The sequence below is a fragment of the Micropterus dolomieu genome, linkage group LG08 (genome assembly GCF_021292245.1).
Source record: "Micropterus dolomieu isolate WLL.071019.BEF.003 ecotype Adirondacks linkage group LG08, ASM2129224v1, whole genome shotgun sequence".
Taxonomy (NCBI): domain Eukaryota; kingdom Metazoa; phylum Chordata; class Actinopteri; order Centrarchiformes; family Centrarchidae; genus Micropterus; species Micropterus dolomieu.
Window position 1 is genome coordinate 28,234,796 of NC_060157.1, and position 14,210 is coordinate 28,249,005.

A 14,210-nucleotide genomic window follows, 5' to 3' on the forward strand; every position below is an offset into this window, starting at 1 on the left:
CTGTAGAGTCACCCCATTCACAGAAACAGGCCCCCTCCAAAATAAAAGTGATTTAAGACTAGTTGCACTGAACATGAAGAAGTGGAAAGGGCAGGATATTATTTTCTATAAGAATACATTTAATTCAGTGGCAGGATTCGTGGTCAAAAATCGAAGTAGCAGAGGCCAGAATATCCTGATTTGTTGTCTCTAGCTCGGAACAAGCTCCAAAGACACTGGATCCTTTCCCAAAATGCAACTTGATCCATCTTTCATTAGACTCTCCCTGCCCACATTCAAACTCTATTCCCCTAATTTTACATGCAGGCATTCCACTAAAAAGCCACTCTGAGATAACTGATGACATTATTGTGTGTAAAATGGGTGGAGTACCCCTTTAATTTGGCAACATAACTTATTTTTTGGAAAATTGATTTGTTTTGACCGAGAGAGTCATGTTTAAAGATTTCAGTTATTACTGTTAATAGTTTTTGTTTATAGTGCTATAGAATGGATTTGCCCACCCAAGAGTTTTTTCAAGTAGATGTTGAACCCTGCATTGATGCACAGTCAAATGGAATAATCGTCCCCCATAATTGGTTGTTGTTGGTGAATGCAGTGCTGTTTTGCGGTGAACTTACTTCTACTAATTAAATAGTACTGGTGTTCAACCCCCCCCCCGCCCTGTATGCAGGATAAGCGGTTGACAATGGATGGATGGATGGATGGAGTTCAAACCATGTTCTGCTTTGCCTTTCATTTTCTCTGCTCTGCAGGGTTGTTGTTTTTTTTGCAATCTTATCACCTCACTGGACGTTAGCCCCACACCTACCTGCTTCCTCCTTCTGTCTCCCTTTTCCACCTCTTTACTAAGCTGTTCATCCACGTCTTACATCCAGCTTTATTTTGGCTGCAGCAATGCAGAAAAGGAGGAGTGGTGTTAGGGGGAAAAAAGGTTGTCAGATTAGAGGACCTTTGAATATTGGCCAGTCAGCATTTTACGTATTTATAGTGTGCACATCCCTAGTCTTGGGCCTGTGATGATGCAGATCAAGAAATAAAGCTTAGATGGGTGGAGCTTCTCTTCTAGTGCTGTTAATAATTTATGTTAATTGTGTGAGTACATTTCAAAACGAATGAAATTAAATGTGCGAAACATTTTGCACAGTACAGATGAGAGACTAACTATTAACATCAAAGAGGCGATCCCCCCCCACCACCACCACCACCACCACACACACACACACACACACGTGTTATATCCTGATTATGAGCGTGTTAGAGAGAGTTCTGACTTTATTCTCTTATTCTCTGCTGCTGACTGACTATTACATTATTAATGAAGTGGGGATGTGCGCTGTACTGTATGTCCTAAAGTACATGTCGTCTGCTGAAATGCAGCAGAGTGCCAGCTGCTGCCTGCGTGCTAGGTCCATTACGGTAGTTCTCAGCTATCTAACAGTGGAGCAGAGGATCTTAACGGATGCAGATATAGAGAAGAAGGTGAGGACAAGGGAAGCACAGCTTGCTGCAAATCCAGACTGTAGCAGCAGCCTCATTTTTGCAAGAACAAAGGTAAAATATCGAGTTTTTTTTTTCTCTTTTCAGTATCTCTTTAAAGCATGTGTCTAGGTGTGAGATTTGTTTTCTTCTGCAGTACAATTTTATGTGAATGCTCCGTATTTTTGCCCAGTCACAGGACCTGTCATCCTCATGTTGAGGAAGGGCTCAGAGCTGCTGAAGGGAGACAGGGAGGTTCTCCTGGATCTGGACTATGGGGGTGAAGCATCAACCACAGACAGCTATGGGAGTCTGCAGAACGGGAGCTTCATCCCGTCAAGATATGTAAGCACTATTTAACTTCTTTTCCTACAATGCTGCAGTATGTTTTCCTTTAATATAGAATCAGAAACATAATAACTGCACATTCACACAGCAGCCATTACACTACTGCTTTGCTCATCCCTTCACACCTCACTGACTTCTCTGAGATTTTGCAGTGAATCTGATACTCGCAGGAGCACAATATGGTACGAGGTACTATATATCACTGGGAAAATCAAAATGTCTGAAATGGTGAAACGTGGCTTTACTGCACTGAAAGATTGTTCTCAACCATACTGTAAATAGCTCAACTACCATTTTCTTTCTGGACTTATTATTGCAAAGTGGAGGCTTTTATGAGGCTGTTAAATGTCACAGGATTTTACTGTTAAATCTCATCAAAAGGAAATTAACTGTTCACATAAAGGGTTTACATGTGAGCAGAAAATAGTTTGTGTTTGCCTGTAGCTCTCGCAGCTTTTAATTAATGAACAGATTTTCTCTCTTTGGATGCTTTTAGCTTTCAGCTGCAGCTGCTGACGAAGACATAGATGATGATGATCCCATTTATATTCACTGTGATACAAGAAGTAACCAGCCAGTCCCACAGCTGGGGAATTACTTTAGAGACGGAAAGACCAAAATCGGTAGGCAGCATCAGCAGCTCGCTTTACATTAGCTCTCTGATGGATGGATGGAGTCAGTCCTTCATTTAACTTTTTGGACCTTTATGGTTAATCTGGGTTTAGACTTTGTACTGGTGTGGGAAGTTCGCTCACGGAGGAAACGGCGAGGGAAGGGGAAGAGAGAAGTGACCAGTGAGGAGGGGGAAGCTGTGCCCACTGAGGAGAACAGCAGGTCTGAACGAAGGAAAGCACAGCTGGCACAGTGGAGGGAGAAGTTTGTTCAGAATCTGGAAAGTGCTGGATTGCTTATGGAAAAGGTACTGTAGATAAGATTAAAGATTATTAATCTTTTATTTATTATTTAACTTCTTAATCTGCTCATTACTTTTGTCGACGCATTAACAAGCATAACAACTTCTCCACGTTGCCTCTCTTCTCTTTAGGAAGAAACTGCGAATGAGAAGAAAACAATACATTTTCTGAAACTTAGCGCTCCTTGGGATGTGTTGGTGTATTATGCTGAGGAACTCTGTGTGAGAGCTCCATTACAGGTTAGTGCTGCTGTTTATAACTGAAAATGTCACATTAAAGTTATAGTACTTAAGATTTTAATTGATGGCAGTGTCAGTCTGTTAGTTGGACAGTCCAGACTTAAATATCTCAACAAGCATTGGATGGAATGCTAGGGAATTTGTACCGACATTAAAGGATTCAAGGTGTTTTATTTGTCGTTATACAACACGATTGCACAATGACAGCAGTTGTTGCCCTCTCCACGCTACACACACAAAAACTGTATGAACAGATATTTTAATTTTTTAATTATAATAGAATTCAAACAATAAATGTGTGTGTGTGTGTGTGTGTGTGTGTGTGTGTGTGTGTGTACGTATAGTTACTAACAAATTGCGTGGCTTCCGAGTATGCAGCACTTCACTGCACTAAATGGCAGCACCTTACTGCATAATCAGAACTTTAATCTTCATAACCCTGTAAAGAACATTGTGGTGTCTTTTATATTGTGTTGTATTGTATATTTAATATATTGTTTTATTGTGTAGTTGTTTTGCACATTGACCTGCCGGGGACAACAGATTAGAAATAGCCTTCAGGCTAATTCTGGCATATTCACATTGCTGTAAAGCAAATTGTTCATTATATGCACTGTTCCTTTTAAATAAATAAATACATTTAAAAAATCTAGTGCAACCTAGACAAAATTTTCGCGTACCCTGTGAAATATCTCAACACCTACTGCCACAATTCCAACATTTTGTACAGACTTCATGGACAGACTAAACTAACATGGTAAACACATTATATATGGCACATTGTACCTGCTAAACATCAGCATGGTAGCACTGTGAGCATGTTAGCATTTTACTCAAAGCACTGTTGTACAACCTCATGGAGCTGCTAGCATGGCTGTAGACTCTTTATTATTACATTAAACCCCAGTCATCCCATTTCCTAAGCGGGATTCAGATGTGTAACCACACACAAAGGATCCACAGGAAAATGCAAAAAAGAAACATTTTAAGGGTTGTAACTTAAGGAGGATAAAACATTCCTCATACTGAATTAATGTGTGTTTGGCTTCCAGGCACAGCCAAATCTGGACTTGAACACATCTGCTCGGCTGCTGAGTAGACTATGCATACCTAATGTAATGATAGAATCAGTGCCAAACAGGCCGTTGGACTATTACACATGTGCCTTTCGCAAGTCAAAAATGAACAGGTGAGTTCTAACAAGTTCTCAACGAAAGTAAATATTACGATCAGTTAACATTATATCACAGTTTATTAAAGTGTCTTTCCTCTACAGGTTCCTTGGTTGTGACAACCATGAAACCTACTTCACTAATACACAAAGACACCGTATTGTGAGTAACAGAAATTCCTCTACATCCTGTACATGTACTCAGTGAAATTATTTTCTCATGGAGTCAGAGTTTGTGTATTATTTCAGGTATATGAGATTCTTGCCAGGACGGTGTATGGCAAAAGGAAAAGGGCAGAGGTTGGTGTGGACAGACTGGTGAATGAAGGGGTATACGCAGCAGCTTTTCCCCTGCACGAGGTCAGATATTATTGATCTGCAATTTATCTGATTTTGCACAGAAGTTGTTTTTCCTCAATCAACGTTTTTTTTTTTACAGGGCCCATTTAAGCTTCCAAGTTACGAGATTCGCCCCGACGAGCTGAATCAGAGGCAGATTCTTTACCACTACTGGGCCCGCTGGTTCAAATGGTACAAGTACCAACCACTGGACCACATCAGGGACTACTTTGGAGAAAAGATTGCCCTCTACTTTGCCTGGCTGGGTAAATGTAATTTCTTGTTCAGACATGTTAGGCACAGACACATATTCAAACCCCCTCTAGATTCTCATGTGAATATAAGCACAAATAATAACACAAATAATTGAATGCATATGTATTAATCAACTTTGCTGTGGCACACTTTAACCTTCAATGAAGCCGGCAGTTGTTTTAACAAGTTGAATACCTGTAGGTTCCAGACCTCTGAATCATCATCCACATTCTCAAATAATGAATGAAGGGAAACGAAATACCAATTATCATACTAAGTCACCTATGTATATTCAAGCTATTACAAGAAATTTGAGGATAAATGCATCTGGTCCCATAAATGGTTTGTCAAATTCCTGAAGAAAACTACATTTGACAAAGGAACATTTAATCAGAATCAGAAATACTTTATTGATCCCGAGGGGAAATTCTTGAGCAGACATATAAAAAGGGAAGGGGACATTATTTCTCTTCATTTGGAGCAGTGGGCTGCCATCGTACAGGGAGCAGTTCAGGGTTCAGGGCCTTGCTCAGGGGACACCTTCGGCATTGGTTGGTGCTAGACTCAATCCGGAGACCCACCGGTTTCCAAGCCAAGTCCTAACAGGCTGAGCTAATGCCGCCTACAACAATTTGATTTAATTCAACAACCGTGAAATGAGTAGTTTTACACAAAAAATGCAACTCAAGGTCAATGTACTAGCATGTAGTCATATATGATAAAGACCAGGAGGTATAGTTGAAAGGTTTGGGAAAAAAAGTCTTTTAATGTACTTATCCTACAAGACTCCCCTCATAAATACCTGGAGCTAATGTTATATACCCAGAAGTGGGTATTTAGCATTGGAAGTAAAATCCATTATGTCTGAACAAAGAGAAGAGTGAAGCATGCATAACATCTAACTTTAACAGTAGAAAATGTAAGGAAAAGCTTGAGACAATAAAACTTTCATCCTGAACATCTGTGACGCCAACAAACTCTTAAACAGCATTAAACAACAGTGCTGCAATGTAATTGCACAACCCCCCCTCCCCTGCCCCCGCCTAATGGAGCTTTATGTCTGCAGGTTTCTACACAGCCTGGCTGCTACCAGCGGCTATAGTTGGAACCCTGGTCTTTGTGTCTGGAGTCATGTCCATGAGTACCAACACACCAGCGTGAGTCCACACACAACACAGGAAATACATGTTTATTTGCATAACACAAGATAAATGAGGAGCAAAATGTGTACAGTACATTATGACATTATGAGTTATATTAGTCAATTCTTCAAGGGGTATTCATACATATCATTATGTAATGATTTTGATTTTGCCGAATTGACTGATCATTCCTACTATGTAACTGAAAAAGAAACAACGCAATCTTAAAATTGGACTTTATAAGCATTATAAGCAATAAGACATACCCTGGCTCCAAGATAGTCAGAGGTTTTGCTGCTATAATCTTACCCGGTCTGGAATGACCAGTAGCTTAAGGTGGATAATATTAGTAACTGAATGTCAGTTACTGTGTCACTTTGTTGTCTTTGTAACTCCTCAGTGCTGCTGTTATGTTTTGGTAATGACATCAAAGTTCCATTAACGTGTCATCATTTCATTCATGAGTAATGGTCGAAAAGTATTTGATCTATTTCTTGGTGAACAGCAGCTGGGCGCAATGACTTCCCGGAGTCACAGTAAGGTCGCCAGGTTTGGTACCATCGTGCCTATACAGAGACCTATACCAAAACATGTGCCTGCAGACCATATCTGGCATCCAGTTTTTGACCAGGGGTCTCATTTATAAAACTCTACGTAGAAAATACTCCTAAAGATTGAGAACATTCAAAACACAGGAAGTGAGTACTCACAAAATATTCTGATTTAATACACCCATTTCCCTTTATAAATCACAATCAACATGAAATGTGGCTAATGTGAGCAAGCTCCTTGTCCGACCCTTTAAACGCCCATAGTTGCCCATAAATGGTCAGTGAAACGCCCCTCATTAATATTAATACGTACTGACTGCATCAAGAAAAGGAGGGAAAATTGTGACAGAACAGCTTCAAAAAGAAATTTAACCCGGTGTGACACTGACGTTCATTTTGGTGAAGCTGAAGCATGTTGTTTGGTGGGTACAACACGCTCTTACACGCAACGCTTGTGCACCGGAGGAAAGGGGGCACCGGAGCTCCACGCCTTTATAACCGATCTGCAGGAAAGTGCATCCCTCCTGAGTAGTGTCAGAGGTGGAGGACACACTGGATGACACGGTACATAATTTGGATTCCCTCATTTGAAAAGAGAGTAAACCAAATCATTCCACTTTAAACATTTATTTAGTCACAAACACTCCACTCACTCAACGAGGCTGCTGTTGAGTTAAAAGAAATATGACTGGTTTTATGTGTAATAAACGGCACACTGGAATCAATCAAACGGGTGTGTTTATTCAGAAAGGCATCTGTTTGCATCTGTTTGGCAAATTAATAATATTATGAAATTATGTTAAGTTTTATTGGCCTATAATGCTCAGCGGTAATATTTCGATTTTAATAGTATCCATTTCAAACGTTTCATCCTTCTGCCATGTGAGTCGCCGTTTCTCATTTCTCCAGTTTATGTGTGTACGCATGGCTCAGAGTTTGCGCGGAGGACCGCACATTCTCCCGTCAAGTTTGTTTTTTATAGATCACAACCTTTACGTGGGAAGTGGGGTACCCACGTTTCCATCCCTGTTTTGTATGTACGCACCGTTTATAGATGAGGCCCCTGCACTTGTGTTTTGAACAACATGTAAAGAGAGTTGTTCAGCTATGTTTTTATCGTTTGATAATTATAGCCAAGTTTAAGTTTTTATTTCACCACAGATCTGGAGAAACTCATCCATACTTATCTCCTCCTGCTTCGGCTACTGTAACTTCCTGTACACCTGTCTCAGACAGAATTCCATTCACTTCTTGCAATTAGCCCAAAATGCTGTTTTAGCATCCATGCACTGGCTGCCTGTTTTTTAATATTGATTTTAAAATAATTTTAATTACTTTTAAGACCTGGCAGGGGCTAACCGACTCATACTATATTGCTGAGATCCTCTGGTAGAGCACTGCTAGCCATTCCTAGGTCTATGCTAAAAACCAAAGGATACAGGGCCTCTTCTGTCAGGGCCCCTACACTCTGGAACAAACTACCAGAGGAGATCAGTCTTGCAATTTTTGCTTTATAGCACTTTGCCTGTATTGAAAGATGCTATACAAATAAAGCTATTATTTTAAATTAAATTAAATTATTTTAAGCAAGCACAGTTTGAGACACTAATATACCAAAGCATCAAAGCACAGCAGTCTGTTCTGCATAAAAACAAACCCCATAATTATACAATCCACATGGGAATGTCTGTTCCCAATACATTATACATTATACAGTGGGTTCTACTCTGCCTACACAGTACTGTGGAATAACTTAAGCAGTAAGTGTACCTTAAAGTGCTTGCACCCTAATATTGCCTTACCAATTGTTTTGTGTTTAACATTCTGTTTCTAGAGCATCCTATTGGATTCAGGGACAGAAAATTAATTCCGCTATAAAGTAACAAGAGAGGTTAGAGAGACTCAGGACAGGAAACAACCAAATGTCTCAGGATCATGAGGTTCATTTGTTCATACTGTGGATTACATCTATTGATTAGTGGACAATGGATGTACAGTTTGTGGCGACAATAAACTGCAGCCGTCTCATGTGCTAATGGACAATTAGTACTGAATAATCTCCCCATTACATAAATAAGTAAGATTTCTCAGTGAGTCTTGGCTTTATTTGTGCAGCAGATCCCATGTGTAGTCATGGTTTCAGTAACTCGCTGAATAACTCTAATAAGCCAACGTGCAGTAGCTCTGTTCCCTGGCTGCGAGCTTGGAGACTTGATTTCACCAACTTTCATTTTTCTATTTTCTCACTCAATCAATATATCCTGGATAGTGTGTGTACAAAATCAATTACCGTTATTTCACTCAAACCTTTAGCTCTTACTATAATAACAATGAGCATATGTGATTAAGGCCAAAAATCTCTGTTTCTGTCAAATTTGCTTGCCCACTCCATACATCAAAATCTGAAAAGCAGTCCTGTTTGAAAGCTTTAAAACATGTTTTCTCAGTTGTAAATAATTTGTGTCTTTCAACAGCAAGGAAATCTGTAACAGCGGAGCGGGTTATCTGATGTGTCCTCTCTGTAATACATGCAAGGCCTGGAACATGTCTGAAATCTGCACCATGGCCAAGGTAATGAACATTTCACTGGTAAACAACCCAGTGTATTATCATATTGCAAATATACTTAAAGTTGATATTTGCTTCAAAAGGTATATACTGTATCTTTTTGCATTGCAGTTGGGCTACTTATTTGACCACCCAGGTACCGTCCTCTTCAGTGTGTTCATGTCTTTCTGGGCTGTAACCTTCCTGGAGTACTGGAAGCGAAAGATGGCCACCCTGGCCCATCACTGGGACTGCATGGACTTCCACGAAGAAGAGGTCTCACAATCAAAAAATTTGTTTGCTTGCTTTAAGTAGAATATGACCATACTTTTCTTCTATATTTTATGGTTCATTGGTATATCATAATTAAGAGGCTAGCAATCCCAAAAAAGTCCAACTGTAGACCTCGTGCTTGGAGACCCCAGGTCTGCAAGCCCATGGGAAGAGAGTGAGGTCCCCCAGATGTGAGGTTTATCCCCAGAGATCAGGTGTGGACAGGACTTTAATGGACACAAGGGCCATTCCCAACAGCTAGTTAAGTATTATTTCTTGCAGTTTTTTGTGTTAAAGACACACTAAATTAGCTAAATATACACAAGGATAACATGGTTGACTGTCCCCACCCCAGCAACAGCCTGCTGCTGTCTGGCAAGAAGTCTTACCACCAGACTACAGAGCAGCTTCCTCCCCCAGGCTGTGAGACTCTTAAAATCAGGACCATGCAAAATAGTTTATTTCTAGAAATAATTTATAATATTTGTACCTAAAATTTTCTAGTTGAGCATAAAGGGAACTACAAACTTCATCTCATTATACAGTCCTGTTGTAAAATGACAAAGTTACCTTGTAAAGAGCAGGCAATGTTAGACTGTTGGGCAAGGTAGTATTAGTCCAGGCCAGGATATAAATAATAAAATACAACATACTTCATAAAACCTCTTTTGTGTAGTTAAAATTTGAGTCTAGCGTTCCTTAACACTTAATGCTGTCAAAACTAATAAATAAAAAAAGAAATTGCAATACGGTAACAGTATTGCAATTGTTAAACACAACATCACTATTTAATCTTTAACAGCACCAAGCCAGCTAATGTTTAATGTTAGCATTAAGTTGGTTCCTAGTCCCCCCCCCCCCGCATTTACTATATTTTACACAGAAGTTACTAAACTATTACGTTATGATCCTGAGCAACCCCTTATTCCTCTGATACGCACCACACCTCTGGGGAACACACTTTCTACCCATTGGTCCGCAGCTGGACCGTTCACAGCTATGTCATCAATGTATTCCCTCAGGAGCGTCCTCGTCCAGAGTTTGCCGCCATGGCCCCGACAATGGAGGAAAACCCGGTGACTGGCGTCAAAGAGCCCTATTTTCCAGAGAAGACCAGGTTGTCCCGCATGTTCACTGGCTCCATGGTCATCATTATGATGGTGAGACACTATGTAAAAGTGTTTAGAGACAGATTTTGAATTTCAGGAGTGTGCATTTAGCATTACTGTAAATAAAGTATTTGGGGTAATAGAACAATATTTCCTTGTGTTCATTTTTGGACCTTTATACCTTTTTTATCGCAGGGATAGAACGATATATTGGTTTGCTGGTATCAGCCGTTATTTAGCTAGTTAATGTCACTTCTAATTAGATGAATTCAATATAGTTAATCTACTTGATCACGTATGATTTCATTCTAATGCACCCTAACCAATACGCCCTAATCAGATATCATACAGGTAATGTGTGTACAAACTTACTGTCCTGATCTTTCTGACAGCCATTGTCATCACACACAGTACTTGGTTTCAGTGAAGAATCTCAGTGTCTTTTGGACTTTTACTTTTGTGATCCTGAAAAGAAAGAGAGGTGGGGTTTATAGCTTTGTGCTATTCCACTGAATCCTGCCTTGGTAACTGAACCCTTTTCTAATAATGAATCCAGGTCATTTGCCCACAGGCCGAGATATGATCTGAAAATCTCAGCCGTACAATGTATACTCAGTCTCAGGATAAAGTTGTTCTTGGACTGGGATCTGAGGAGCAGTTTTCCCCCACCCTTCTCCTGACATTACTGATAGTAAAGGTGGAAAATTGAAAATACTGCCTTGCTGATATCTAGAAAACAAACCAATTAGAGTGAGTGAGATTGAAGCAAGTAGCTTTCTTTTTACTGTAGTCAGCCAACTCTAGGGAACGGTGTAGATGACATGTAACCGCAATAGTGGGGATATCTACATAAATGGAGTGTACCTCTTAAAGCTACTACTTCACTGAGATGTTGTAATTCCAAACTCTATCCTGTGTCTTTGCTGATATGTCTTAAGTGTTTTTGACACAACATCCCTTTGTGTTCGCCCTCAGCTGTGTGTGGTGATGATTTTCCTGGTGACGGTGGTCATGTGCCGCGGTATCATCAGCGTGATGATGTTCCATACTGGGAGCCCTGTCCTGCGTACAGAGGTATATCAAAGCTACATAGGGCATCTACAGTGGATGTGTGTATTCAATTATTCTATTTTGGATATTTTGTTCTTATAATGATCACTACATGCATGTACTACAGGTGTACATCAGCTCCTTTAACAGCTCCATGCCCTCTGTGTGCATATTTTATTTTATTATACATGTGTTTGATCTCCTCAGGCAGGGACAATAGCCAACATCTCCAGCAGTATTGTGAATCTGGGCCTTATCCTGTTGATGGGCCGGGTCTACACTGCATTAGCTGAGCAGCTCACTAAATGGGGTAAAAATCAATATTGCTCTTTAACACCTCAAACCTCAATACTGTACATCGATATCAGCCTCTCACTGGCTCTCCACTAACTAAAAGCTGAAACTACTTAAAGAGCAGATAATGTCTTGCACATGATCCCAGCATCTGGGGTAAAGATAGCATTTCAGTGAGGCAACAGAACAGACATCTTTCAATCAATGTATTACAGTTATGTCTTGTACAGCAGCTGCAATATCTGGCAGCATTAAAACATGCTAGTTAGTTAATGAAAAAACCTGTGATAAACACAACTCAGTCTAAAATCATGAAGAAACTCATAAACAGCATTAAGCTCTACAGACTGTTAAATTTAAGCTTTATTAGCCAATTTAGATATTACCTCCTACTGTATGTCACTTTAAAAGAGGGTGATGACTTGTCTTGCCATGTACTATTACTTTAGCTAGATAGCTTACAGCTAAACATAAGAGTAAACAAGACAATCAAGGGTGTCATGCTAACATGCTCAGAGTTTATCATGGTCGCCATCTTAGTTTAGCATTTTAGCATGCTAACACTTACTGACATTCAAATTAGCACTAAAAACAAGGCAGGGATTTGGTCAACAGAGTATATTACAAATTGAAATTCTGACTTGACAACGGCACTAGGTAATGATCCCCAAAGTCCAAATCATCTTGAAAGTAAAACAATGTTTCAAATTTTATGATAATTGGTATCTCTCCAGTTGTAGAGACATTTCACTCTGTACCAAAGTGGTTGACCAACAGACCAACTGACCAATATTGCCATTTCACTCAACTAGAGTGGCTAAAAACAGTTAGACATGTAAGCACTGTAATGTCCTGTGCATAGAAAATAATCATTAATGTTAAGTGCTGTTGAGACAGCCACGTTGTACTATAAAAACATTTCTCAGGTGTTGTTGCCAAGAGCTGAGTACCTCTTTTATGGCCGCTAGAGATTGTAATATATCACCTTTGCAGTTCAGATGATTATAGGATTGGTTGACATCTTTGTTGGTGAGACAGAGTAAATTAAACTCGGTTGTAGTTTCAGGTCAAGCAGAAAGTTAAGCTCAAAATAATGGCTGTCTGATATAGTTCACACTGCTCAGAGTTGCTACATCCGTTTCACTTTATTTGACACAGTTTATTTCTTGGATCCTTTTTACACAGTTATCAATTAAGATAACAATATATTCATTATACTTCATTGCCAAGATCTCTGAACATGGCAACATCGCTCTGAAAAGTCAGTCTGGGTAAGAAACATGCACGGTCAAATGATAGACAGGTTTTAAGCAAACCCTCTGTTAGCCAATCTTATCTGAGAGAGAGAGAAAAGGGCAAACAGTAAAGTTATAAGAGCTTTTAAGGGTTTAATGTCTTAAATACTGTGTCCATGTTTTCTCTGTTGCAGAGATGCACAGAACACAAACTCAGTATGACAATGCCTTCATCTTCAAGGTGTTCATCTTCCAGTTTGTCAACTTCTACTCGTCCCCCTTCTATGTGGCTTTCTTTAAAGGAAGGTGAGGCATGAGTCAGTCTCAACAGATACAGAAACGGTTGAGAAATGAAGAACATTTTATGCCAAATGATATTTTTAACTGTGTGTTATTTCTTTGTGCGGGTAGGTTTGTGGGTTATCCTTCCAACTATGGGACCTTGTTTGGGATGAGAAATGAAGATGTGAGTGTATAATTTACTAATAAATGTAAAAGGGAGAAAATATTCCAGATCCCTGCTATTGTATTTTTATTCAAGCATGTGAAGAAGGTGATGCTCCACTGTGTCATAAATGTGTGTTTCTGTGTGTCTTCACACTCTATTGCAGTGTGGTCCTGGGGGATGCCTTATTGAACTGGCTGAACAACTCTTCATCATCATGGTGGGAAAGCAACTCATCAACAACATTCAGGAGTTCATTATCCCGTATGTTTCTGTCCACAAGACTGATATACCAGTATGGTTTTCTGAGAGATCAGACATCTGTTATTTTACTGAAAATATGATAAATATATATATATATATATATATATATATATATATATATATATATATAATTTAGTTGTCCTACTTTTACTTAACAGCTTCAAGAGTATTAGACTTTTTTCAAACCTGAAGATAAGTTCCCAACCAGACAGGAGTATAATTTAATACATTTAAATAGTTTAAATTAAATTGTTATGATGTCTATAATCAGCTTGACATGATAAATCGCATTCAAAAACCAAAATCAGGACCATTAATACAACAGAATAAATTAGAAATAGCAAAATTTTGGTATGTGAAATTTGTAGTTTAATAGATAACACGCATAAACCCCCACAATTTTTTCATCTGCATGACATTATCAAGTGTTGCATCAGCCTGCTTTGCATCCGGAATCCAGCTTTGTTTGTTTGGTGCAGTAAACCTCATTGCCGCACCTCTGCAGCACTTCCACTGTGTGTGTGTGTGTGTGTGTGTGTGTGTGTGTGTGTGTGT

General features: G+C 39.4%; 1 protein-coding gene across 1 annotated transcript in view; it reads left to right on the forward strand.

Annotated features, from left to right (window-relative positions):
• Window positions 1-1,692: 1,692 nt before the first annotated feature.
• ano11 (anoctamin 11) overlaps window positions 1,693-14,210 on the forward strand; it is a 106,276-nt gene continuing 93,758 nt past the window's right edge. Inside the window, exons 1-17 of the mRNA XM_046055293.1 lie at window positions 1,693-1,824; window positions 2,324-2,450; window positions 2,553-2,746; window positions 2,873-2,980; window positions 4,033-4,169; window positions 4,257-4,314; window positions 4,401-4,511; window positions 4,591-4,756; window positions 5,812-5,902; window positions 8,913-9,009; window positions 9,118-9,261; window positions 10,281-10,418; window positions 11,343-11,441; window positions 11,625-11,727; window positions 13,141-13,252; window positions 13,358-13,412; window positions 13,558-13,655. Of these exons, the coding sequence (XP_045911249.1) occupies window positions 1,693-1,824; window positions 2,324-2,450; window positions 2,553-2,746; window positions 2,873-2,980; window positions 4,033-4,169; window positions 4,257-4,314; window positions 4,401-4,511; window positions 4,591-4,756; window positions 5,812-5,902; window positions 8,913-9,009; window positions 9,118-9,261; window positions 10,281-10,418; window positions 11,343-11,441; window positions 11,625-11,727; window positions 13,141-13,252; window positions 13,358-13,412; window positions 13,558-13,655 (1,970 nt within the window). The remainder of the gene's footprint in view (window positions 1,825-2,323; window positions 2,451-2,552; window positions 2,747-2,872; window positions 2,981-4,032; window positions 4,170-4,256; window positions 4,315-4,400; window positions 4,512-4,590; window positions 4,757-5,811; window positions 5,903-8,912; window positions 9,010-9,117; window positions 9,262-10,280; window positions 10,419-11,342; window positions 11,442-11,624; window positions 11,728-13,140; window positions 13,253-13,357; window positions 13,413-13,557; window positions 13,656-14,210) is intronic.